The sequence below is a fragment of the Poecile atricapillus genome, chromosome Z (genome assembly GCF_030490865.1).
Source record: "Poecile atricapillus isolate bPoeAtr1 chromosome Z, bPoeAtr1.hap1, whole genome shotgun sequence".
Lineage (NCBI taxonomy): Eukaryota > Metazoa > Chordata > Aves > Passeriformes > Paridae > Poecile > Poecile atricapillus.
This window is the reverse complement of record NC_081289.1, coordinates 89,337,512-89,363,596: the sequence shown is the minus strand read 5'-3', so window position 1 is coordinate 89,363,596 and position 26,085 is coordinate 89,337,512. Positions and strand designations below refer to the sequence as shown.

Below are 26,085 nucleotides of genomic sequence, written 5' to 3'. Positions count from 1 at the left end.
ACTTTTTGTTCAGAAAGAAATTACTCTTGCCACGAGACCTAAAGGTAAATTTATGGATGTCTACTGTAGTAGAATCACTTGCTAGATGTGATAATGAAATTGTAAGGGAAAAAATATGCTATATCATTACAGTGACTGTGACGTTAAATTGTATGCCATTCATCTGCCTAGCCCAGAAATAGGGCTAGTAGAGAAGAGTAGAGAAGAGTAGAGAAGTAGAGAAGAAGCACCGAGTCTGTTATCAGAGACTGTACTTGCTCCCCCCACATTCCAGGACAGGGTTTTGACTATAGCACAGGCAGACAACGAGAGAGACAGATCGCCTTGGCTTTCCAGCTAGCCGGAGCAGAGAGGTCTTCCTGGACTGCTTTTCTTCCCTTTTCCTTGAAATAGATCAAACCTGCTCTGGACTGGGGACGCAGGGGAGCACCAGGAGCTTGCACCCGTGGACTACCGGGGAGCCCAGCCTAGGCAGCAGCATTTTCCAGCGCCAGAGGGATTGAAAACAGAGCAAACATCCACAGGAGAGAGACCCTCTGAATTTTGTCACCTCTTCAGAGTGGCGAGAGGTTTTGTGATTTGGTATTGTTCATTTTTGAACAACAATTTTTGAACAGGTTGAGGGGGAGGCAGGAGGAAGGGGCCACGTGAGTTTGCTTCCTAGAGGGAGCCCCATTGGAGGTTTTCTTCCAGATTTGCCCTAAACCAGGACAAGACTCTAGGAATGAGAGATCTTCTGTCTGAATTTAAAATTAAAGACAGGTATACAAAAACACTAGAGTAGTTACAATTAGAAATTTTTTGCACTAAAATACATTGTGTAACTACTTTGGTTACGAGTTCTGACATGCTGAGCTCTTGTTTCATCACCATTCCCTCAGGTTCATATAAAAGTAAAGTTACCTTTTCTGTGGCAGACTAATGCTTCAACACTGGCATGAAGCTTCCTAAGCTGCTGATCCAGATTCTCAAATTGCTGCTGTTTTTCTTCAAACCACTGACAAAAGATGAAAGAGTCAAGCATTACAAATTAGATTACCAACAACATTTCTGGTTCTAAAGAAGCAAATTATCCAGGTACTTCCAGGGTGGTCAACTGATACAGCTAAGAATTCAAGCCAATGAGGAAATTAATAACCCATTTTCTACTTCTACAGCTTTAAAATGCAATTGTTGAGGCTCATTAATTCATCTCATTATTCAAGCCAAAAAATCAGCTCTTACTGCATCCGATTCATTCATCTTGATTGTCATTTTGTTGACAGCGTCGGCAGCCTTGTTCACCATCCTCAATATTCCTGCTCCACTCAGAGCCTGGGTGTTAACTGCTCTCGGCAGCTGGAATTGAATGACAAATAAGGGCAAAGGGACTGGTTAAAAGGATGGAGGTTTAACTGGGCACAAGGGGGAAAGAAAAGGATATAGTGTTTTCTTTACTCCTGTAAAGTGTTTCAATATAGTGGAATCTAATTTCTCAAATTTACTACTCTACATTCTCAAGAGGAAAACTTAAAAATATAGACTATTTACTTTTCTTCTACATCTTTACATTTAAATGGAAGAAACAAACCACTTGTCCAAAGCTGTTATGAACTAGCCAAATGTCCTAAATGGCCACCTATATGCTACAATGAACAAACTGCCACTACAGGAACAGAAAAGCTTAGATTTACAACAAATTAGATAAAGGAAATTCTGTTACACGTTTAATTGTAATGCAAGACATGCACTGCATGCTGATAATAAAAAGTTGGCGACTTTTTGCTTTTCAATATAAGGCTATAAATGTACCTCAAGTATCAAAAGAACATGTTACCTGCTTAGGTACTGAGAAGTACCTGCACTGAGAAACTCTCAGAGTTAAATTCGCAAACTTTAAATTTAATTGATATCATTATTCAGGCTAGATTGGATATGCTATACAAGGTGGCCCCTATGTCATACCATTTACCCTTCTTGTGATGTTTTGTCTGTCAGCAGCATTGACAAACCTACTGTAAGTTATCTATTGATGCTTTTATCAGTAGGGAGGCCCCTGTGACTTATTAATATAACAAAGATACTGACAGTAGCCAAAACACAGTTCAGTATTAGAGTGAAATCACTATGTATATTTATAAAGAGATATTATGTATCTTTCACAACAAATTTAATATTGTGAAAGGTACCAGATTAATGGTACAGGTGACTGAAATAGTTATTCACAAAATACCTAGCCTGGCCAGCAGCACTGCCAGCATTTTCACATTATCCTACCAATACACCTCAAGCTGACCTCCTGGAGGCAAGAGAGCTGCTTCTTCCTAGCCAGTTTAATTTTGGATCTTACTTAACAAGCAGTAACATCAGAACTGAAAAGACCAACTTGCTTGAGAAGTCACTATACAGCAAATAGCTTTCTGTCAATACCAGTGAGTTTTATCAGAGCTTGAGGCACACCATAATCTAAGTAGCCTCTGCCATTTTATCCCATGAAGGGCACAGTCCAATTGGATTTCGTATTAATTTAGGGGATTCGGTCTCAATACAATGTGAATATGCTGCTTGGTAGGCTACCATATCTAGAAAGAAATGAAAGAAGATAAAAGAACATAAATACCTCAGAACTTTCCAAGAATTGTCTCAAATCTGGATCCTGTAGCAAGGTTGGGTGCTTTACTGTTCGTTGTAGATACCTATGATTTTAAAAATTAAAATTTTTAGGTAACAGAACAGTTTTAATGTGCCTGACTGAACATAATGCAGTGCCATGCACTCCACACCAAACATAGCATACTAAAAGTTAGGTAGTGTTTCACAACACAGTTTGTTTACACCAGAAACTCCTTAAGGTGGGGCCTACCATATCTATATGCTGCACAGTTGTAAAATAATATAGTTCTTATTTTAAACAGCTGAGTGAAGACCTACTCCTTTATTAACCAATTTATGCCAGAAAAAAAATTATCTCATTTAAACATTTTTGCACAGTGCAATGGACAGGCTTTTCAATCACAGGTAATTCTGACTGATTTATTTTAGAATTATAGGAAATCTTGGACAAATAACTTGATTATGGTCTAGGTATAAACTATTTATATGCTGCATAGACTATAGCCCTCAATCCATTTAGTTCTAAAAGACTCACACACAAGTAAAATTGAATGCAACTCCTTTTTTTTTTCTGCACTTCTGCTTAGACTTCAAGTGTAATTTTTTTATCCACCCTCCATTAGGTATGGCTACCAGATCCTCATCTGTTTTTTACTCAAGAAAGTATGGATTGCAGTAAAACTATTTTACACATTAAATTGCTAAACTTTTTTTCATTGCTCCATACTCTGTATGAAGTACAAGTTAAGGTTAACGTGGCAGTATACCAGGGATGGAACCCTTCCCAACAAAGATACTTGAACAGTATCAGCTGTATATCAGTGCTGGGTGACAGAGATCCAATATCTCTTATGCCAAAATTCAGCAAGTCACATCAATGTCATCAATGCACATCATCAGAAGCCCATTTTACTTTGAAGTGATTGATGGTCTCTTCACCTACCTTCTGGCCTAACAGCTGATTTGCTATGGAACAAATACATTGCTGTAAGTGACTAAATTCCTTCCACCCAAAATGTCTACAGAAGTTGGCAATGGTAGTTTTACTTACTGACCCCCTGCAATCTTAATTTTAAGTCCGAAACAAGTTAGCTATAACCATTTTTATGAATAGGGATACTCTTCCTGTTTTTAGTGGGAACTATTTAATTCCTATACAGAAATTTGACAGTTGTATACAGTTTCCAGGATTCATACAAGTACAGATCACCAGTGTTGCAATTACAGAACCTATATAGTGTACAAGTAATTCTGAGCCTAAATAAATTTTAGTTAGATACACACATTACCTTTCTAGAGCTGCTCTTCTTTTCTCTACAAATTCAGTAGATGAAGAATCTTCTTTGCCTACTTTAACCTTGGTCATGCCTTGAAGGAAACAGCATCATATTGATTTTATTTTATCACAGATATATCATTAACATAACTGATGTGATTAGAATGTAAGACTCACCTAAGTTTACATATTTAAATCAAATTACAATGAAAAACACTACATAGGAACACAAAAAAAATCACACTGCATGCTATATGGTTTTGTGGAAGTAGCTCTGTGAAATAGTCAGCTTCCTGTAACATATTAATTGTGACTAATAGGTAAGTAAAACTAGGTTAATTTGCATTTATGTAAACAATCTAAATGCTGATCAGAGTCTTACTGGCAACTCACGTCCAGAAAAAGAAAACAGTTAGACATATAAAGCAGAATACAAAAATGTCCTCAGGTTGTAAGCCTACTCACTGGTAAGCTTATTACCACTACTTTCATTCTACTATTTTTTCTTTTAAGTGCTAAAACTAATAGGTTTTTAATCAACTAACTCAAACTAACAAGTTCTGAAAATTCTGAACTGAATTGCACAGAGAATGAAATCAGGAGAATAAAATGTATGCAGCCTTACAATGCTTCCTCTGACCATGACAATAGTGGCAACCAGTTATTGATGTATCATGGCATGGGAAATACATTCAACCTCAGCAACAGAAGAGCTCTAAAACAGTCAGACTGAAGTCACTATTTTTCATGCTAAAGATCTAAACTCAGAGTTTAACAAACTGAGTCCCATCAAAAACACTATGAAACACTAGACACAAATAATTCTTCTTATTTCCTAAAAAACAGGAAGGTATTTTATTATGCAGTCCAGACATCTGACTTCTAGCTGTAGTATATTTCTTATCTATTACTTTCTTCTTCAGCTAGAAGTTTTGAGATTTTGACTATGTACTCATTAATCTGCTAGGTCAACAGTTCCTTAAGTTCCTCCCCCAATCTCCCTTCTGGTCTCAGAAGTCTCACACAGTATAACCCTGGAGGAAACAAGCAGCAAAGCCTTACAGGAACAAGAAGGAACTCTTAACCTCTCAGTGAAACCTTAGTTTTTCTCTCCTCTGCAACATGCTGAAAATAAATCTGATAAGGTTTTTTTTTTCCCCAAAAGTATTCTCACAGCATAATGTAACTAAATCCATAAATTTGTCTGTAAAATTGAGTCTGCCTTCTAATACAAGGATTGAAGTATTCAAGGGAAGTTGAGGTAATTCACATGCCTCACCTTTTTACATTACAGTATTACTATATAATAATATTTTACTGTAGAAAGGAGGATATCCTGTGGCTTAATACAAAAGAGCCTTCATAGCTGAACTTTGAACAGAAGTTCATAGGGAAAAACGGAATACACAAACAAATGACATATATTAGGAATTCCTACCCTGTAATAATGACAGTTATTTTTAAATATCTTGCTAGATTTCTTTCTCTGCTAATATATGCCTATTTAAATGAAAGTACAAAGACTGTTTCTGTAGACCAAGCACTCCTCAAACCCTTTACAGGAAAAGATCTGTGACATAACAGATTATTTTCTTTAAAACTGAAAATGTGATTTTTCATACACACTAATGTAAGTAGTGAGGTACCTTAATGAATAACCAACTCAAACTCCAGCCCAAAATTGACTCATTTCTATAATTTTGTTCCACAGTCAGTAATTGATAGACTTGAATTTGTAGCTAAGATCTAAAATTCCAGCCCCCACCACTCATCAACACAGTAAAACTGTAGTTTAAAACTCCAGGTGTTACCAACAGTGTAACAGAATGAACAGACCACAACTGTTTTACAACACACAATGCATAACACTGAATGTATGACATTATGTATTAAGACTTTAAACATCAACATGCGTAATATTAAGAGTATGTCATCTTACTTTCCGCTGTTTTGTAAGCTCTCTGCTTTAAGATGCATTATTTCAAAACAGACTAGAATCAATTCCTTCTTTTCTCCAGAATTGGAAATGTACTGACTACTCGCTCTTAAACAGAATTAACACCTGTGAAGTTCAACTTTAAACAGGGAGTGTCATGCTTGTTTGAAAATATTATACACAGTCTGAGTTTTCCCAACCTACCTGCAGCATAAAGTCTCTACACAAGGCTTTGAAGTGCCAGCCAGTGCTTGCTTGCACTGCAATAAGTCCAACCATTTTACTGTCTTCCAGGTGTGTAAACTTTTATGCTGGGTTTGTTCAAGTGGTAGCTGAAATCCAGTCTAAGCTGAACTTGACTGTGATGCAAGCACTACATTTTCAAGTAAATACACACTGTCATAAATGCCTTAAATGTTGTATAATCCAAAGGACATGATCAGAAATTTCATTCCATTTCCATAAGCCCTGTTAGCATTTGGAATTAGACTTATTTTTGTTATAGGAAAAACTGATTATAACAGAATTACCCATAAATTTCAAGAACTACCAAAGATTCAGGTCAAATTTTTAGTCTCACAGGCTTAAAAAACAGAGTTCTTTTTTTTCATGAGTAAAATAATGAATTTTCCAAGCCTTCTGCTGCCTACATCTATTCAGTCTGCCTACTCCTACATGAAAACCTTACATGAAAAACTGCTGCTTTGATTTTCTTTACAGACTAAAATACTGGAAAGGACTGAAAATAAGTCCTGCCATTGCCTACATATCAAACAACAGCCTAAATTCAAGTCACTTATTTGTATGAGTAAGACAGCAGTCTTTAACAGGCTTTACTGTTTTAAATATTTACCTATTTTGAAAGAACCTCTCCTACTTAGAGATCACAAAATTGAAGTTGTTTTAATGCCGCAGGCACGCTTCTCAGCTCACGGAGAAAGGATCTGATCCTTTAAGGAATTCAAGTCAAAAGTCGTTTTTTGCATAAAAGCCTTGCAAAATTTATGACTGGTTTTGCATTCACCATGATCAAAAGAAATAAACAGAAGTATCAGAGACCTGGAGTATGTATGAAGCTCTATATATTGCAGGCAATTAATAACAGCTAAATGTAAAAATAAACTTTCTTTTAACATCCTTGTTTTGTTAGACTAATCAGCTCTTGAAGAGCAACAACTAAGAAAGACTCATAGATAAGGAACACAAGGCCATGCATTAAGAGATATCCTTCTCATTATCAACACTAGGCTGAGTTAGGAAGAGGTCGTTACATATCTTTCCAACTTAACATGAACTTTTTAAAAATACAGAACATGAAGAATATTTGGATCACCTGAGAGGAAGCAAGCAGTATTTATGCAGAAGAGTAATTTCTATTCAATACTTAAGTGTCACCTTATTGAAACTGCACTTACCTACAATACTTTTTTCTGGAGCTGGAGGCACAATATAACCAATATGCATGTATTTTGTTGCTAATTTGCTGTGCAGGCCAAGAAAATCACTGAATCTTCTTTTAACAGAGAATTCATTTTTGTGGAATATTGAAAGTGATGTCTTAAAAAAAATAAAATCGTTGTGAATTACTGATCCATCTCAGCTACAGTACAAAGTAGTCACAAATTTTTGTTCCACTACCTACCTTTGTTGTTACTCTGTATGCCATATAAGCATTCATGCCATCCCCTGTAAGAGAAGTAAAATACTTATCCCAGGGCAAGATAGTGTAATCCTGCCATATACTTTTTAGTGCAAAATATAAATTAAATAGATTTCCATTTAGATACTAAAAATTGCCAAAGGGAAACTAAAGAGGAAATCAAGCTAAAATCTAAGCATAGTCTTCAAGGAATAAGACAGTCTGCCATCTGAATTTCTAGGCTCAAGGAACTTACCAACTTTCTCTGGGTCTGATACATTGATTTCTATATCAAACAAATCCCCATTTGCTTCCTCTTCAATCTAGGAAAAAAAACATACCACATTTAACAAGGTAATGGACATCCATGTTATATATGGGTACAAGGATAAGGATATAGAGGAGAAAAGGTCAGTATATTTGTGTAATTATGAAACATTTCCTGTCTCCAATGTTAATATACTTTCTAATATTGACTGTAATTGCAACAAAAGTTCTTGTGGTGAACTTGGTATTGCTAAGTTTACAGTTGGACTCAATGATCCTGAAGGTCTTTTACCAACTAAATGGTCCAGTGATTTCAGTTTTAAGCCCTGCTGCAGAAGCTTTCAGTACAGCACTTAGGTGTCCATTCATTGTATCACCTACAATGTCAGCAGACACTGCGATTCACAACTACTCTCATTTGCAATGCTTCAATGTAGCTCTAATCAGAGGACAAACATTCCTTTTCATTAAAAGTATCTGTAGCAGAGGAGCCTGGGAAGGGAAAAGCAACAGAAAAAATTTTCTGATACTTGTCAGAGTTTTATTCTTCCAGCATTTCATAATCTTTCATGTACTATACCCAAGTTTGATAAAAAGAGAGATCTTAAGAAATTGATAGAAACACCAAATGTAAATAGAAATGTTAAGAATACAATTATCCTCAGCTTCAGAAATACAAGTTGAAAGTGTAACATGCTAGCTAAAATTATTTTACATTAATAACATTTCTCATGTATCAAGTTCACAGCTTACTCCTACACATATTTTTAAACTATCTATTCTGAAGGAATAGAAATTCTTACTCCTAATACTGAGTATCTCAAACATAATCAGCTCAGTAGTGAATTCTTACAGTATTTTCATGAGTCAAGTTCACACTAAACTTCTTTTGCTAAACAAACAGCAAGCTATAATGCCATGCATCAACATTTAACATTGTCTTTAATTTACCATTGGCATTTTAAAACAAGATAAAACTTAAAAATTCAAATGAAACATTTCCATAGTTTAGAAGTTTACAGCATACCTCTTCTCTGGATCTATCAAAAATCACTGGAGCTGTTACGCTTTTTGATTCCATTCTGGGAGCTATTAATGCAGTGGGTGTTACAGGAGTGACTGCCGGAGTAGGTTCTGGTGAAAGTATTGGATCCCTCTCTGGACTGTCCAATGAAACTTCTTCTGTTGCTTCTAGATAAACATTTTGAGTTAGCAACAAATTTTCTGTGCAACACAGATGGACATGCATCACAAAGACAACAAACATGCACGATAAAGAATGATGATAAAAAAACCAGCACCCATTTGTGCAAGATAGCTTTCTTCAGTACATAGCTAAAACCAGATATGACATTTGGGTTTGTAGTGCAGAATGAATGGGTTAAATGAAGATCAATATTGACTTTTTTTTTTTTTTTTATATACTGTTCAGTAAAGAGTCTTTTACAGAAGTAAGAAGCCACAAATAATTTTTTTTTTCTGTATGACATATTGTCTACACTAATTAATTTTTTTTTCCACAGGAGCAGCTCTTTTTCATCACCTGTTTTGCACTCTGAACAACAGCTGATTTAGTCATACAGGCTGGTAACTAAGCAGACTAAGTTATATAACAAATAAAGTTACAAACCATTAATGCACCCCCACTCCTGCCAAATACCCCACAAACTGTAAAGTAGCAATATTAGCAGGTAAGACATTAAGATTATCTATAGTTTTTATCTCCCCTCTCTGCGGCTTAAAACAGCTCTCTAGAAACTGATTACTTCTTTTAAACTGTGGACAGTTCACCTGACTTTAAAGACAATGCAAACCCCTGGTCTACAAATCTCAGTAACTGGTTTTGACCACTGGCAAACTACACATTTCCTGCATACACAGAAATTCCTGTTCTAGCTCAAATAAATGAACATTGCTGTGCTCTCACTAGACATGCATTTTCAAGAATTACAGTTTCTTAGATGAGAACATAGACCATAGAACCATTTGATACCAAAATTGATACCATTTGATATCATTTGATACCAAAATTGACTTTCCAATAGACCTCAAGTCCTTTCACAAACTGGACTTTTGTGGGTAGTAATTATCAAACAGGTAAAAAGGCACTACACCAAAGAAGACATTCATTCTGGCTTGAAGCTAGCAGAGTTTTCTGTCGTTGTTTTATTTTGGAGCATATCACAGAATTGCTGAGTTTGGAAAGGACTTTTGAAATCATCTAATCTAACCTCTCTGTTCAAGCAGAACTCAAGCTAGAGCAGGCTAAAGTGGATCGCATCCAGATGAATTTTGAGCATCTGAAAAGAGGAGAATCCACCTCTTCCTTGGATAACCTGTGCCAGTGCTTGACCACCCTTACCAACAAGAAAACCTCAAAAGCCAACATCACGCCCTCACCCCCACCAAAGACAAACAAACAAAAACATAAGATTTGTCTTATATATGATCTGGTTTTCAGTGTGTAGCCATTGCCTCCTGTTCTGTCTGTGGGAACTACTGAGAAGTCAGGCTCCCTCTTCTCCATTCACAACCCTACAGTATTTATACACACTATAGGATCCTCCCCACCTCAAGCCTCTACTCCAGGATGAACAGCACTAGGCTTTCTCAGTCTTATCTCTTATGCTGTACACTTTATAGCCTCAATAATTTCCATGGCCCTGCACTGGAGTAACTCCCAACTGTTCATGTCTCCATTGGATTGGATAGCTCAGACCTGGAGTCAGCACTTCAGGTGTGGCTTCAGCAGGGCTGAGCCAAGGGGAATGATCAATTCCCCCAGCCTGCTGGCACTGCTTTTCCTAATTTCAAATGACAGATTTTTCGCAGTATTTTCAAAATAAAGTTAAAATTAAATATTCTCCATTTTTAATATGAAAGAAGACTCTACACCCTTTCTTTGAAAATAATTATTTTCACAGAATTGCTTTATTCTTACTACTAAATCTTGAAGAACATAAGCATCTGCTAATGCTTCCTTTCCTCAAATGCCACAGGAAGAACACTGAGTGTTAAATTAATATGGAATTTTAATTCAAAACCTAAGATCAGATGGGAAGTCATGCAGAAGCAGTTGCAAAAGAGCTTTAAGACTGGCAGAACAGCAACATTTCAACAAGAGGCAGTTTCTCTCCTTTAGTGGTTAACAGCATTCAACATATATGTTGAATGTACAATTGAATACTCCACAGAAACATTTCATAGAAAAATATGCACATACATATATAACACAGTATACTATATACATGATGAAATGTAAAATATAAAATATATACAAAATAAAGCAATTGCACTTCATTTCTTCCTTTTTTCTGTCACTAGCTATATTCCAGCACATTCAAGAAACAAACAATTAAACACCACTATATACTTATCTATTTCTTCAAATTTTAGACACGTTTATAAAACGAGTCACTAAACAAGTACACAGATTTCTCACTTTCATTAGCTGAGAACAAAATCCTCTTATTTTTCATAAAGCATAACTTCATGAAAAAACTGTGAAATTAATGTAATAAAGCAGCGCTGCCATCAGATGAAACTGAAGCACACTTCTTTAGGCTTTCTCTGCTTCAGACTTCTATCTGCATACTCATTAGTATCATAATGTGACCTAGTTTGTGTATCAAATGAATTCCAAACAGGATTAGCAAATTTTTAAAGCTGCTGCCTGGCATTTCTTTTTTATTTCCCTGAAGGAATTTACCCAGAGAAAATAGCAGCTGTTTGTTTGATAGCAATAAGTCTGCTATTTTAGGAAGAAAAGAGAATTTATGCCATTCTCCCTCTTGTTACCTCTTACCCCAGGTTTGGCATGCCTCCAGACATTATGCAAATCTAGAAGCATGACATGGAAAAGATAAGGAAGAGGATGATGGGACTGAGTCGGATGGAAGAAAGTTATCGCACTTTTTGTTTAAAACAAAAGTACTCAAGGATTCTGAAAGGAAAAAGAAGCATTAGCTTTATATAAAACAGCAGGTTCTAACTTCTAGCTATTTTTCCCCCTCAGAGCAGCAGTCTTCAAGTAGTACATGAGCTGAAGTAAATGAAACTAAATAAGTTTCTTCTGATGAACTCTGGCATTTATGCTTCTTACATATTCTTTACTTTGAGTAATCAAGATAACATGGTCTGATTAAAAGGTTTTATTGATAATTCTTCTGCTTGTTTTGCAGGTGTGGTTTTTTTTCCCATGGAGACATTAGTTTGGTAGGCTTCACAATAGAAACTATGGCACTTCCAGAAACATTTGCTTAACCTATCCATTTTAGATCTTCACCTGAAAACTTAGCATGAAGTTGTGGTTTTGTGGTGTAGTTTATTATTGGTTTTGGATTTCAGAGGTTTGGTGTGCTTGTGTGGGTTTCGTTTTTAAAATATTCAGTATTGTTATTAGCATGAAAAATGAAATTTAGATGTCTTCTTTTCCAGGATAGTTCGTTCTTCCTTAGAGGCAAGCAACTGCTCTCCATCTTTTGGGAAGAAAACACTGAGATTCAACACTTAATATCAGCTATGGGAGTTACCAGAACATATTAAGAACTGCCACCAATCTAATAGTGCAGACTGCTACACATAAGTACATACTTTACCATCCATAAACAGTCTTTGTTAGGGATCACTGTCAAGTTGCTTAGCTCCAAAAGAACATGAAGACATGTAATTCTGCTGTAGGAGACAACTACATATGCTTAATTAATATTCTACAGCCAACCACAAAAAGTTTCTGTCAACACTCAAGCACGAGGTTGAATCTCAGGATTACACAAAGCTTGTTTCTTTATTTTTCACCAGCAGTTTTTGTGAACTATCTTAGAAAATGCAAATTTGCAATTCCTCACCAGCAGCTCAATTCAGCCCCAAGTTATTTTTACTAGTCACACTTCCAAATGCCAGACTTTTAGCACTCTGACATAGCTTGAATGATTAAATTGGTTTATTACCTTTGAAAGTTTGCCCATGTGAACATATTCATTTGGCAGTAAACTTAAGTAGAAGCTGTTATGCAGAACAGAGGACAGACAAACTATTAAAAAAAAGGCTTCTCTGGGCACAGCAACATTTCAGAGACTTAACTGAACTGACTGTAAGAATTATTGCACCCAAGTCATAGTCCATGGTCCTTACTATTATACCAGAAGCATAACCTTAATGAGAACAGAAATAGTTTTAACACAACAGTCAGACACTAAAATAACCACCTTCTCACTCCAAAACTGTAGGTTCACATGCTTTCATGCATTTATTTTTTGCATAATAACTGAACAAAGCAGATTCTAAGAAGCAGCAAGGCATTTGCACAAACTCTCCACATCAGACATGACAACAGCCTGACAGATACTGTCAGCTAGAAGCTTTTCTGTTCAGATGGGCCTGAAGAACATATCTTGTCTGGATCAGAGAATTATCACCACCTTTTCTGTCTCAAATCCCAAGAAAAAAGCCTAAAGCAAAAAATAAAACCCACAAACCCGAACAAGACAAAACACCACCAAAACAAAAAATAGCCCAATGAAAACAAACATCACCCCAGCCCCCAACACAGTGACTTTTCCTCACGACACAATAGCTAGACACTTCTATAACATGAACCATTCCCAAACACATTTCAGAGTATAAAAACCAAAGTAACAGGAATTTTCTACCTGACAGAGGACAGAAAAAATAACAGTTTTCCACTTTTTTGAAGAAGGCGACAAAACACTGATAAAACTTCAAAGATGAGTTCACCATCTAGTGAACTTCTATGAAGATCATGTTCCATGAGCACCAGAGGGAGAAGGCACAGACAGGTATGCCCCTCATGGGCAGTCAATAGCATATTTGTGCAGTTATACACTGAACTTTGGGTCAACATTTTGGAAGACCAGTTCAGTATCTAGATAAAGCTATGTGCAATAGCAGGTTATTAACAACCAAGCTTTAAGATATATCTCCAGATTCCTCAAGATATACCTAATATTGCCTCGTGACAGACCATTATGGTCTCTGCGTATAAGAGCTCCTATATGGTAAGATAAACTAATTCTTCTGGCCAAAGAATCAACATAATGACTCTTATTCTATGGGTGGAAGTTTTTAAGTGGGTTTAGCAAGACACTTTGCTTTGTTACAGAACCAAGAACCACAACAAAGCAGCAAAATTTACTCATCTCCAATGACAGCAGGAAAACTAATTTCTTCCATTTTTGAAACCCTATTTAAATAATTCAGCTATGAGTTGACGGAGACAAGTTAAAGAATAATTATATTGCACATATAATTCTGTAGTGGTCACAGAAACATAATAGCAAAGAGGTTTTAAGCATAATCAAAAAAGCATAAACCATTTCCCAGGTTCTGTCCTGCACTAAAGCAGTACAGAAAATTTGTACTGCTTCACCTCCTTTTCTATTAGGTTGGAATATGAGGTGGAACAATGAAAAAGTTTTATTAAATCTACAACAGCTAGAGGGTCATACCATCACATTTTTTACATGTCTGAAAAACTATAATTATTTCTGACCCTGAAGAATGGCAATGTCTCCATTCAGGAGCCACAAACAAGATTTCCTTTACCTGGATTTTAAAGTGTCTAGTAATTCAATATGAAGAAACAACAGAAGTTATAAAGCTGTGGAGCTTCATATTTTTCCCTCTCCATTTCCTATAAGCTGTGCCAAATTAAGATTCTTTGGAATTTCAACACATGAAAGAAAAACCCTGTCACACTCACTTTCCTAGAAAGCCAGACTTATGCAATAATGCTGGAAGCAAGAAATTTGGTATCTCATCTTGCCTTTCTCATACTGTTTCTATACTGTCTAGCAAAACAGTCCTAAGAAAGAATAGTTGTACTTGTGAGTGCACAGCAATGGAAAATAAATGCAACAGTTTTTCAGCGCGCCATTTTGGTATGACAGTGACAGAAACACAGAAGTTCATGACTTGGGTTAAACCGCATTATACAGACTTCTTGCTTAGAACAGGAAACTGTGAAAAACATCGTATTTTATCTCATGCTCCATAAATCACATTTGTTTTTTCCTCTATTTGAGAGTGTAAGACACACTCTCTGCTATAAATTGAACTTTAAAAGGCCAGTCTCAGATGAGGTGGACGTGCAGTGTTAGATACCTTCAGTTCAGTGCTGCAAGCATTTAAGAGAATGTCCTACACGGCAAAACCCAAACTCATTAAATCAATTCCATGTGTTATTCTCACAGCATTCATTTCAGCTGAAACAATCTGACGGCAAACATTTGTTCCTTCTGTCTGACTCCTCTAAATATTTACTCCAGTCTCCTTTTTTCTTTTCTTAATATTATCGAAAGGAGAACTGGCTTCCTTAAAATATCCACTCCAGATGGCTCTATGGTTATAAAAAGCTGGCTTTATATACTGAAGCTAAATAACCAAACTACTGACTAGAACTAGAAAACTTCATTGCTAAAGCACTTAGGGTCTTTGTAAGTTATAATGCAAATCAAACACAGAAAAAAGTAAGATTATCCCTCTATCCTTTATTCCTTTTTTCTCTTAAAACACTTTCAGAGAGGTACTAAACTAGTCAATGCGTTCTAACAGTGTCATGAACAAGTAAGTTCAAATATATAGAAATACAAATTACATAAGTTTAGAACTAATGTAATGGGCATGTGTATATATGCATTTACACAAAATAACCCAGAACTAAAGGTTAAAAAGGTTTCTTTTGGAATTATTACATTAGATAATCAATGAAGATGAGATGACTGCATTCAAAGCAGACTGTCAATTGACTAACACAATATAAAGTAATAGGGAAAATTATGGTATTGAGACATAATATTCAGAACCATCTTATGCACATAATGTATTCCAAATATTACATTTCCTTTCTTGAATAGTTAATTTTCTTACAACTCTAATTGACAGCAACAATAACCCATGTTAGAATAGTTGAAAACTGACACTGAAGTAGCAACTGATTTATGAAGCTTTAGAAAAATTCTGTCTATTAACAGATCACTTATCAGAATTTTCACATCTTTTTTTAAAGCATGCAATACTGTTAACTGTCAGAGACACAACCAGTGAAATGATAGGACTGGTCCCATATGCCAGTTTGTTACCTTTACATTAAAACAGGAGTATTAAGAAGGAAATGTTTGCCATACAGTCTGAATTATCTCTCTCTTTTATAATTGGAAAAAGGACTGTGACAGTTTATGCATGATTATTAAGAAGAAAACAAGAAAGTAACTTAAGTCATGCATTTCCACGCAAACATTTGAACATTTTGAATCACAGAATGATAAAGACTATTCTTACTGTCAGCAGAAGATGCTAGTGACCAGCTCAACACTCCCATACTACACTCTGACGGTACACACCGAGAAACTCATAAACAAACTTAACTAACAACATTTTTTCACAAGAAAAAAAACTATACAACACTGTCAAACTACTTATAAGATTTCCTCCCCCTCAGAAAAGCACATTTCTTTCAGTCCAAGGATGAAAGGGTTTGTGCAGGCACACTAGAAGAAAATGGTCATTACCAGCAAAGAGGTCTTCTCTGTCACCATCCAGCATGATTTCTGATGGCTTTGGACCATTGGAGTTTGTGCTGAGGTCTTCTGCAGGAAGACTTGCTGGCTCTGGAGATGAAGGACTTGACTGTTTCCCAAAAAAAAAAAAAATAAATAAAAAAAAAAATTAAAAAAAAAATTAAAAGATCCAGTTGCCATGTGTCAATATGTAACAATTATTGCAACATTCTTTCATTGCAAAGAAGGAAAAGATGTACAAAGAAGAAACCCTGTCAGCTATTTCCATTTCCTATTCCTAGCATAGCAACAATGAATAAAAGATATAAGCAAGTCAGCAGCTCTTTAAATTTCTTCATTGGAGAGAAAGAACAGTCAACAGTTTCCTCAGGTTTAATTAATGTGAAACAAAAGCTGCTACAGAATTATGTAAAGTAAGTTTATTAGTAATGCCAAATGTAATTTGATGATGAGGTTCCTCCTGGAAATGCTTGGATTTTAAATCTGAATGTGTACATAGCCAGAAATCAGTAAGAAAATCTCCTAGTGCTCTAGGAATTCATGATTGAAAAAAATGCATTAATGCCATCCAAATAACTGAAGGCTACTTGGAGCTATAAGAAATTTTGACAGCTTTGCAACAGGATTACTGCCACAGAGGATCAGAGGATCACATTGCACTGTACATAGAAGCTGGGCTTGCCACAGATACAATTATTTAATTCACTGAAGACTAGAACTTGCCCTGTTGAAGACACTCAGGGAAATTAAAGCAATATTGAACCTGGGCCACCAAATGAATAGCTTACTTACAAAATAAATACATGCATAATTGAAGATCAGTGCTTCAGTTAGAAAATATCTTTCTTGAAAATGTATCAACTGTGTTTACTGTTTTACTACCAGAAAATTTGCAAAACTTATGTCTCCCAACTTCATCCAGCATAGCTAGCTAAGGAGTTTTCAACAGCATATTTATTCATGGATGGATGCATGCATGTTTTAAAAAGACACTAGATATTTAAGGCTACACTTCAAAGGACACTGTAAACTAGAAAAGATTAAAAAAAAAAAAAAAAAGACTGAAAAATACTGAAAAGTCACTGAAAAAGTCTGTCCAGATTGTATTTTCATATTCAAAAATATAGCAGAGGCAAGAGTCCTAACAGAGAGGCCTTCCTTATAACTGGCTTTCTTCCTTCTCCCCCCCACTTTATGTACAGAGCATGGTGTCACATGGTCTGGAATATCCCTTTGTTCAGCTGGTGTCCCGCCTGTGTCTCCACCCAGCCTCTCATGCACTCCCAATTTCCTCACCAGTGTGGAAGTACAAACAGCAGAGAAGGCCTTGGCTCTGTGTAAGCCCTGCTCAGCAGTAACAAACACATCTCTGTATTAACAATGCCGTGCTCAGCACAAATCCAAAACACGGTCTCGCTCTAGCCACAGTGAAGAAAATTAACTCTATCCCAGCCAAAATCAGCAGAACCTAAATCTTTTTGGTTGCAACAATGACCTGATCTGTTCAAATGACAGAAGAGATCACATCTTTCTTTTGCCAGAAGCAGCCACTCCCTGAAAAGCTCACATACAACATGGGGAAGCCAGAAACAAACCAAAGTGATGAATAGCAAAAAGAGCAGTCTATCAAACTCTTGGCTTGATATTGCCCTAGAGCCTGCAAAGAACATCAAAGAAGGAACACTTAGCAACTGTATGTAGGTAGTAGAGTTTATAACCTTGTAAGGATCAGAACCAATCCACTAGTCACATGAACACTTCTCATCTCATATGAAACGAATGCCAAAATGATCCCACAGGAAACAGAGTGCTCTGTGGTAATAAAGGTATATTTGTCCACTCTGTGAAGACTCTTTGAAGCATAATAAGGAGATAAAACTCAACTCTTTCAATTTTATTACGAGACTTGCAACAATTTAGACTAAGTGAGCTAAATGGAAGAAAACCACAGCACTTGACATGTTTCAGTTATTTTACAACTGAGAGTATCTATGTGTTACACATAACAGCTGAAGGTTTTAAGCAATTTCACAACTCAGAAGTAGCATGTTTGTCTCTCCAGCCAGCACAAGTTCAAAACCTTGTATTTCAGCTAAAATAGAAGAGCACGGAAATGCTTGATTTCTCAATGCTTAAGGTTCAAGAAGTTCAAAGTTTTATCAGCAAAGCAGTTCTTCACTGAAACATCACAGGTTCTCATTCCAAACCAGTTTTGCTGTTAGTCAGCCTTGAACAGCAATGCGTTTACATTTTGATAGACTGAATTTTAAGGACACAGGGGGAGTCCCACACTGCCACAAAGAATAGGTTTGTGCTTGTCAAGTCATTGCCATGAAAAACAGCTCTACTACAGACAGTCACAGGGAAGAAAAGCCTTCCCTGTAGCACATCAGTTTTCTGCTTTATCACTTAATTATGCTCTTGTTTAATGAATGGTGGAAAAGAAGCCTTGGAGAACACTTACGCCTTCAAGCTATTCCCTCAGTCTATCTTCTCAGTTTTTTAAAGTAGCTATTTTGGTTACTAATGATTATTTTTGACTATACCTGTAGTAGTATAAGCTTCCCTTTTCACCAAACATAAATTAATGCAAAACCAGCATAACCTGGCTAATAATCACAAAACTATTCTATCAGACACCAAATTCACTTTGAACACTTAAATCTGATCAACCCACAGCAAAATTTGCATGCCTGAAGTTAGAAGTTAACCAAAGGTCAGAGACATTCCCCCTTTAAAGAAAGATACAGATTCCTCTAAGAATGCCTATAAATACATGACACCAAGTCTCTTTCTGTTACTGAGACGGGAAAGATCCTCTCCAATGGCACAGCTAAAGAAAGGCAGTATTTCTGCACTGGATACCAAGCTTCATAGCTGTAGTTAGTAGAGCAGTTACAGACAGCTTTCTCCAAATTACATATGAGAGTATTTGCAAAAGGTGAGGACTCAAACTGACCTTATGGGCACCTCAGAAAGCTGAAGAGCAAAGCGGACCAGAGGGATATCCCACACCTTGTAAAACCATGCTCAGCAAAGCTATGGTGAAGGAGGATGGAGAGGATATCTGGAGTTAAAACATTTGTCTAAGTCACCATTACAATTCTCTCTTACCGCAGATAGTTAAGCACAGGCCTGCCCACGGAAGAGTTGAATAAATTCATTATATTGCTTACACATGCAACTTTTACTCTACCCATTAAATTCTCTTCATCTCTGTCCACTGGTCTTCCCATTTTTACCCTTGCAATTCTTCTCTCCCATGCCATGGGGAGTCATGAATTCCACATGGAAATAAACTCCAACAAGCTGACAGGTGAATAAGGTCTCTACTGGTCTATCTATCCTTCTGTGGCTCTTTGGTCCTTTTAAACAGCTGAGTTCTCAGACAAGATGAATTAAGAATGGGATTAAATATATTTGCTAACAGCTGTGACTTTATAAGAAAAAGACAATGTGTAGAAGCATCTTAAAAAATATTCATTGTCTGAACACTGCATCAGCTTGTTCAAGAGTTTTGCAATGAAGTATAATCTCCTCAAAATGGTTATAGTCCTCAGGGAACTACAAAAAGCCAGCAAGGCACAGCCCTTATGTATCAAAAACGGAGTCAATAATTTCTAATAATATGATTATTCTGCACAGCCAGAGGGTCAGAAAGTCTATCCAGCCTCTCAAAAACCAAAAAAGCACACATGCATGCAAATAATATATTAAGCTGTTTCAGCGACAGTCTTCTACAGAAGAGAGCTAAAAGACAGGACCCTAACTTTGCTTTTGTATCTCTACAAAATACTGCTAAAATGGCCAATGAAAATGGCTGCCACAGGAGTTAGTAGTCAGTGCAGTGAAAATCTCTGTATAAGACAAGAAATGGAGATAAGACTAACAAAAACCTCACGGCCCAGACAAATAGCATAGCTCTTTAGAAACTTTAAACTTACTCAATGCCAAGGATTCACAAAACGTCACAAATACATCAATTTCCTGAAATGTACACAGCTGTGAAATTTCTGAACAAGTCCTGAGCTGAAGGTTTGGTGAAGCCTCCAATAATCAACATACTCAATGGCCAGGATATCCAGGCTTGCAGGACAGTCAGTATCCTGCCTTGTTTTTCTTGAAAACAAGTTTCTGGTAAAATTCTCATGGACCCAATTTACAATGTCAGTAACATGCTCAAATATCTGTTCTTCTGTTGTTTGTTACATCTGGAGGCACCAACGAAGTATTTTAGAGCTCTGACTTCTGCAGAAACAAGAAAAAGATTTTGCATTTTCTGCTGGCTGAAATTACAGTTCTAGATGTTTGGACATCCTCCTTTCTCCTAATAATAGGGTACCCCCCAAACTAGTTCTGCTTGCATGAGCCCCTCCTAGCTTCCTTCAGTCAAAACACAGAAGGCTGACAAAACGTGGTCATTATAATATTCTAGCTCTTCAGGTTAATCCAGCTCATTGTCTGAACCAGGGTTACAGGAGCTCACAAATAACAGCGTGGGCAGAGAGAAAAGACTCAACAGAAGGACAGTGTCATTTGCAGCAGAAAGGAAGATGACACAAGCAGTCACCTTGGTTGAATTTCCACATACTTCCACTATAGCCAGGATTTAACATCAAGCAACGAGACACACATTTTCAGAATTACACCAATTAATCTTGGATACAGACTTAGCTTGCTGCAAAGGCATAGTGCAGTATTAGTACTATTAGGCATAGTACGGACTTAGTACTTTCCTCTCTGATATTCCAGTGGGAGCTTTACTGCATCCTCAGTAATGGCCACTGTTAAACTGAATGAATATCATTAAAGCCATCTGGACTTCTGTGGCTATCTAGTGTTTTGGCTCATGTGTAAAACCAAATGGATATTGCAGATCTTTGACATAAACTGATCAACTGGCAATGAGATTACATTCCCTGCCTAAATGACAGTCCTTGATAAGTTACCACATCTACTGCTTACTGATTATTTTCAAGTTCCTCCATATATTTTTCCATTAAAAAAAACCAATGGACAGGAGTATGGGAATATAAATACTGTTTGAGTAAGTAGGTGGCAACCTAGGTTTCTGTGTTCACATGGCACCTTCAGAAAAGACAGACTGGCAATAGAGAGATAAGTGAGAAGTTTTGGGAAAATTAAATAAGAAATGGTGCAACATATAAACAAAGAAGGTGACAAAGCCTGGTGCATGGAGGAGGAAGAAGGCACAAATGGTGAAAAGAGAGTAACAGTGAACAGACCATTTTTTCAGAAAATCTAACATATATCTTACACATGTCACCAAATTTGACTTTCATATAGTTGTTTGTGGACCCTTCTAATGGCAGCAGAGAACACAGACAGCAAACTCGCAGTTTGTTGATTAGACTTATAATAGGGAGTGATTCTTCTCACAATGCACAGCTAACTTCCAGAACCTCTTGCTGTGCAAATTATGGACAGTCTTTAAAAAAAAAACTGAACAACAACCATAACACTAAAACCAACCAAACAAAAAACAACCAACAACAAAATAGCACCCCCAAAACCCCCCAAAAAACACAAACAAGCACAAAACACCACCACTAAAATCCATGCACTTGAAATTTTACCACGTAGACAAGTCTACCTAGGTCTCTGGAAGACACTGAACTACAAAAATCTGATACCTAGGAGAGCACTGCAGATACCAACCAGCAGATATATATAATAACTAGCAATATTATTCACATGGAACTCACCACTCATTATCACTGTAAATGCAATTTTGGCTTAAACCATTTACATGATTCATCCTGGCTGTTCTCACTAATGAAAGCTATTCTGCCAGCTAAATGGTAACCTCTTAGTAACCTTGAATGTAAGAGAGGCAGTTGTCCACACTCAAAATACAGGTGGCACAATGAAAACAAAATAATCATTCTCATTCTACTACTCATAGGCACTGTGGATACCTGACAATAAAACGAGCATCCCATCAGCTCACACAACTTGCTGCCCAACCTAGTTCCCAGTTTACTAGTGTCCTAAGATCATAGGAAGGAAGAGTTCTCATTCTCTGCCACAAAGCAAATTTTCAAGTCCTATGTGTTTCCACTGCACTCCAGAAATCCTAGGTGTTACAGCTCAGTGAGATCTTTCTAATGTTTTATTTTCTACAATTGAGAGTTAAAGACATTAACTTTTTTACAACATGCACAGAGAAAATTAAAACTCCATCTTCTTTTTTCTAAACATTAGAGAATTCAACTTGAATCTCACAATATTCTCCATTTGAAGGCACTGAAGTAACTAAGACTCTCTGTATTTAAATGCTATATTTGCATATTTTATATCTGTATTTAAATGCCTATATTTGCCATTTGTAATATACACTGAATGTATATTTTGTCAAAAGCACTTAGCCTGTGATTTCCCAATGGAGACTTTGTTAATATGGAAGGTATTTGAAACATGTATTAGAAACCATACGGCTTTTCCACTGCACAATCAAATTATAGGCAGGAAAGGCACAGCACACATTTTGTGAACTGCAAAGAGAATGAAAGCAAGATAAAATAGGAAGGGACTGAAATTAATCATGCTAAAAGCAAATGGACAGCTCCAAGATAAACCATTTGGGAACCCTTCCAAAGTACCAAAGCCCTCATATAAGTTGGATTTGGACCTCAGTGTCTCTTGCCACACTCCCACTTCTAGTATCAGCAAACAAATATATGATTAACTACAAAAATGATGACACCATTCTGTTGTTACTATACAACTCCCACTACCATCTAGAATTAGTTTGTCCATAAATATTTACCAGATTAACACTCAAGACAAAGTTTAACTAGGCCCACATCATAAGACAATCATTCTTCTCTGGACTATGGTACTCTATACACTGAATCCATCCATTTGTGTTCAAGCTAGTAAGAAGTCCAAAGTCAATTTTCATGACCTCCTCCTTCCAAATTTGCAGGAAAATCACAAGATTAAGGCAGTGCCCTAAATGCTGATGTCAAAAAAAGCTTACTGACACAGCTTTTAAAAGCTTTTCTTTATGCAAAGAGGCTTCTCCTTTCTACTTAGAGACTCTATCCCAAACAGACTGTGTACATAAAAAAAGCAGCACAGTGGAATTGTCAGCCAAAGCAACTGATACAAAGCCCATTTCTTTTCTAGTGTTTGCAGTTAGAGGAGTTTCAGTAACTTTTTTGTCTCAAGGTAACTGTGATTTGGACACTAAATCTATCTTATCTCTTGCAGCTTTAGTTCCAGACCACATCAATAAAAACATTGTGTTACACTGCAGTCTTTCTCAGTGCACTGAAAAAGACTCCAGTAATACACACGGTGTCACACAGAGATGCACAGAAGTCTACTCATGCAATTCTTGTCAACTGCAGATTCACATCATTTCTTATTCCTTCAGTGTATTTTTTCCACAGATCTTTTTTCTACCAATGCACAGATTATGCATCTACAAAAAGAAAGAAAAAAGAAAGCTTGAGAAAAGGCAAGTGACTTTAAATTACATTTAAAAGCCTCATTGTATACTGCAGGTTTTTTTGTTAAGAACACACAATAGCCAGAGCAAAACCAAAGCAACACGTACCAATCCTATTTCTGTAAAGGTCAGGGACAGAAAACGCTTCAGGAAAAGAGGATAAGGACCATTTTCTTTTTAAACGAACATTTGTGTACAGGAAGAATAAAGTTCTTCCAGAAGATACTGGCAAGACACATAGGTAGAACGTGATCACAACAACGTGACAAAAAGGTTCCCATTATAAGGAATGAACACATATGCATTTCTCATGTCTCCTCGTCTTCTTTCCCAGCAGGTCCCAGCAGCCGCCGCAGCCCAGCACTGCGTCGGCTCTCTTGGAAGAAACCTCAGTGACAAGTAAGTTTCTGCAAGATTTGCAAACTGAAATGGAGTGAAGCCTCGGAAAGAGGCCAAACAAAGAAAATGGGTCGTTATTAATCCACTCAAAGTCTAAGGCGGAGACACACACCCACACCCATATCCACATACCCCAGCGAAACTGCAAAGAGGTAAGGTCAGAATATATCCTCGGCAGCACAAGAAGAGGGTAAGAGGAGGGAAAACGGCGGTACTTGGAGAAAAGAGTTTTGAGCTTCTCTTGGCAGCAGAAGCCCCCCTACCCTCCGTGAGGGAAGCACCGACGAGCCGAAGCAGACGTGGGCGGCAGGGCCGCGGCCGGAGGCCAGGTGGGCAGGGGCAGCGGCGGGGGGAGAGAGGTGGGCAGGAGCGAAGCACCGGGGGCCTGACGGTGAGGGGAGGGTACGGGAGGCGAGGGCCCGGAGGGCGCCGACCCGGCCACGGGACGCAGGGCATGCAGGGGAGGGCGAGCTCTCCTCACCTCCAAGGTGGACACGGTGCTGGTGAAGAGGTCCTCGCCGTCCTCCAGCTCCTCGAGGTCGGCGGGCCGCGTCTCCCCGAGTGGCGGCGGCTCCCTCTCCGCCGCCATCTTCCGCTCCGGCCCGGCCCCCGCGCTCACGTGACCGCCCCACCGCCCCTCCGGCACGTGACCGCGGCGGCCGGGCTGGGGCGGGGGCAGCGTTCCCTTCACGCCCTTGCTGCACCACAGCCCCTGCCCCAGCCCCAGCCCCAGCCCCTGCCCCTGCCCCTGCCCCTGCCCCTGCCCCAGCCCCAGCCCCAGCCCCTGCCCCTGCCCCTGCCCCAGCCCCAGCCCCTGTCCCAGCCCCTCTCCCAGCCCCAGCCCCTCTCCCAGCCCCAGCCCCTCTCCCAGCCCCAGCCCCTCTCCCAGCCCCAGCCCCTGCCCCAGCCCCTGCCCCAGCCCCAGCCCCAGCCCCAGCCCCTGCCCCTGCCCCTGCCCCTGCCCCTGCCCCTACCCCAGCCCCAGCCCCAGCCCCAGCCCCAGCCCCTGCCCCTGCCCCTGCCCCTGCCCCAGCCCCAGCCCCAGCCCCAGCCCCTGCCCCAGCCTCTGTCCCAGCCCCAGCCCCTGCCCCAGCCCCAGCCCCTGTCCCAGCCCCTGTCCCAGCCCCTCTCCCAGCCCCTGTCCCAGCCGCTCTCCCAGCCCCTCTCCCAGCCCCTCTCCCAGCCCCAGCCCCTGCCCCAGCCTCTGTCCCAGCCCCTGCCCCAGCCCCAGTCCCAGCCCCTGCTCCAGTCCCAGCCCCTGCCCCAGCCCCTGTCCCAGCCCCAGCCCCTGTCCCAGCCCCAGCCCCAGCCCCTGCCACAGCCCCCGTCCCTGTCCCTGTCCCAGCCCCAGCCCCAGCCCCAGCCTCTGTCCCTGCCCCAGCCCCTGCCCCAGCCCCTGCCCCAGCCCCTGCCCCAGCCCCTGCCCCTGTCCCTGCTCCAGCCCCCGCCCCTGCCCCTGTCCCAGCCCCTGCCCCTGTCCCAGCCCCTGCCCCTGCCTCTGCCACAGCCCCTGCCATCAGCCCCAGCCCTATCCTCACCTCCTTACCCTTCCCAAGAGGAGGTTAAGTGGCAGAATTTCCTAAGTTAGCTTGGTTGTTTTTTGTCACTCATTAAGGAAGGTATGTGAGAAGTTTAGCTTCTTTGATTCGAAGTAGCACTGTAATTATAGTCAGGCTAAAGAGATCTGTGGCCACAGAAATCTATAATAGGGGTTTTTTTGTGTCAAACAGGTCAAGAAATAACCCAAAGATAACTATAGAAACTGGATTTTTAACTAATTGAGGTTCAAGGTTGAAAAAAAGGATTAGTTAATCTGTGTGGAATAAGAACCCAAATTAGAGAAACACAATCAAAGATATAAATTGGAAAACAATGCTGCAGGAAAATTTAGAATGACTGCAAAAAGACAATCGTATATGAGATTGTGATGTGTTACTGTGAAAGGCAAAACCCCAATTTAAT

At 38.7% G+C, this 26,085-nt stretch overlaps 1 protein-coding gene across 2 annotated transcripts in view; it reads right to left on the bottom strand.

Annotated features, from left to right (window-relative positions):
- Positions 1 to 24,758, bottom strand: part of SNX2 (sorting nexin 2) — a 31,595-nt gene extending 6,837 nt beyond the window's left edge. The window contains exons 1-10 of one of the 2 annotated variants that reach the window (XM_058865226.1): positions 24,605 to 24,758; positions 16,239 to 16,356; positions 8,738 to 8,901; positions 7,700 to 7,766; positions 7,447 to 7,490; positions 7,220 to 7,361; positions 3,882 to 3,960; positions 2,600 to 2,675; positions 1,225 to 1,338; positions 904 to 997 (exon numbers count right to left, since the gene is read on the bottom strand). In XM_058865226.1, the coding sequence (XP_058721209.1) occupies positions 904 to 997; positions 1,225 to 1,338; positions 2,600 to 2,675; positions 3,882 to 3,960; positions 7,220 to 7,361; positions 7,447 to 7,490; positions 7,700 to 7,766; positions 8,738 to 8,901; positions 16,239 to 16,356; positions 24,605 to 24,712 (1,006 nt within the window). In that variant the 5' untranslated portion in view covers positions 24,713 to 24,758. Of the gene's footprint in view, positions 1 to 903; positions 998 to 1,224; positions 1,339 to 2,599; positions 2,676 to 3,881; positions 3,961 to 7,219; positions 7,362 to 7,446; positions 7,491 to 7,699; positions 7,767 to 8,737; positions 8,902 to 16,238; positions 16,357 to 24,255; positions 24,540 to 24,604 lie in introns of those variants that run through there. The other variant, XM_058865227.1, reaches the window with a different exon arrangement.
- Between the last annotated feature and the right edge of the window lie 1,327 nt (positions 24,759 to 26,085).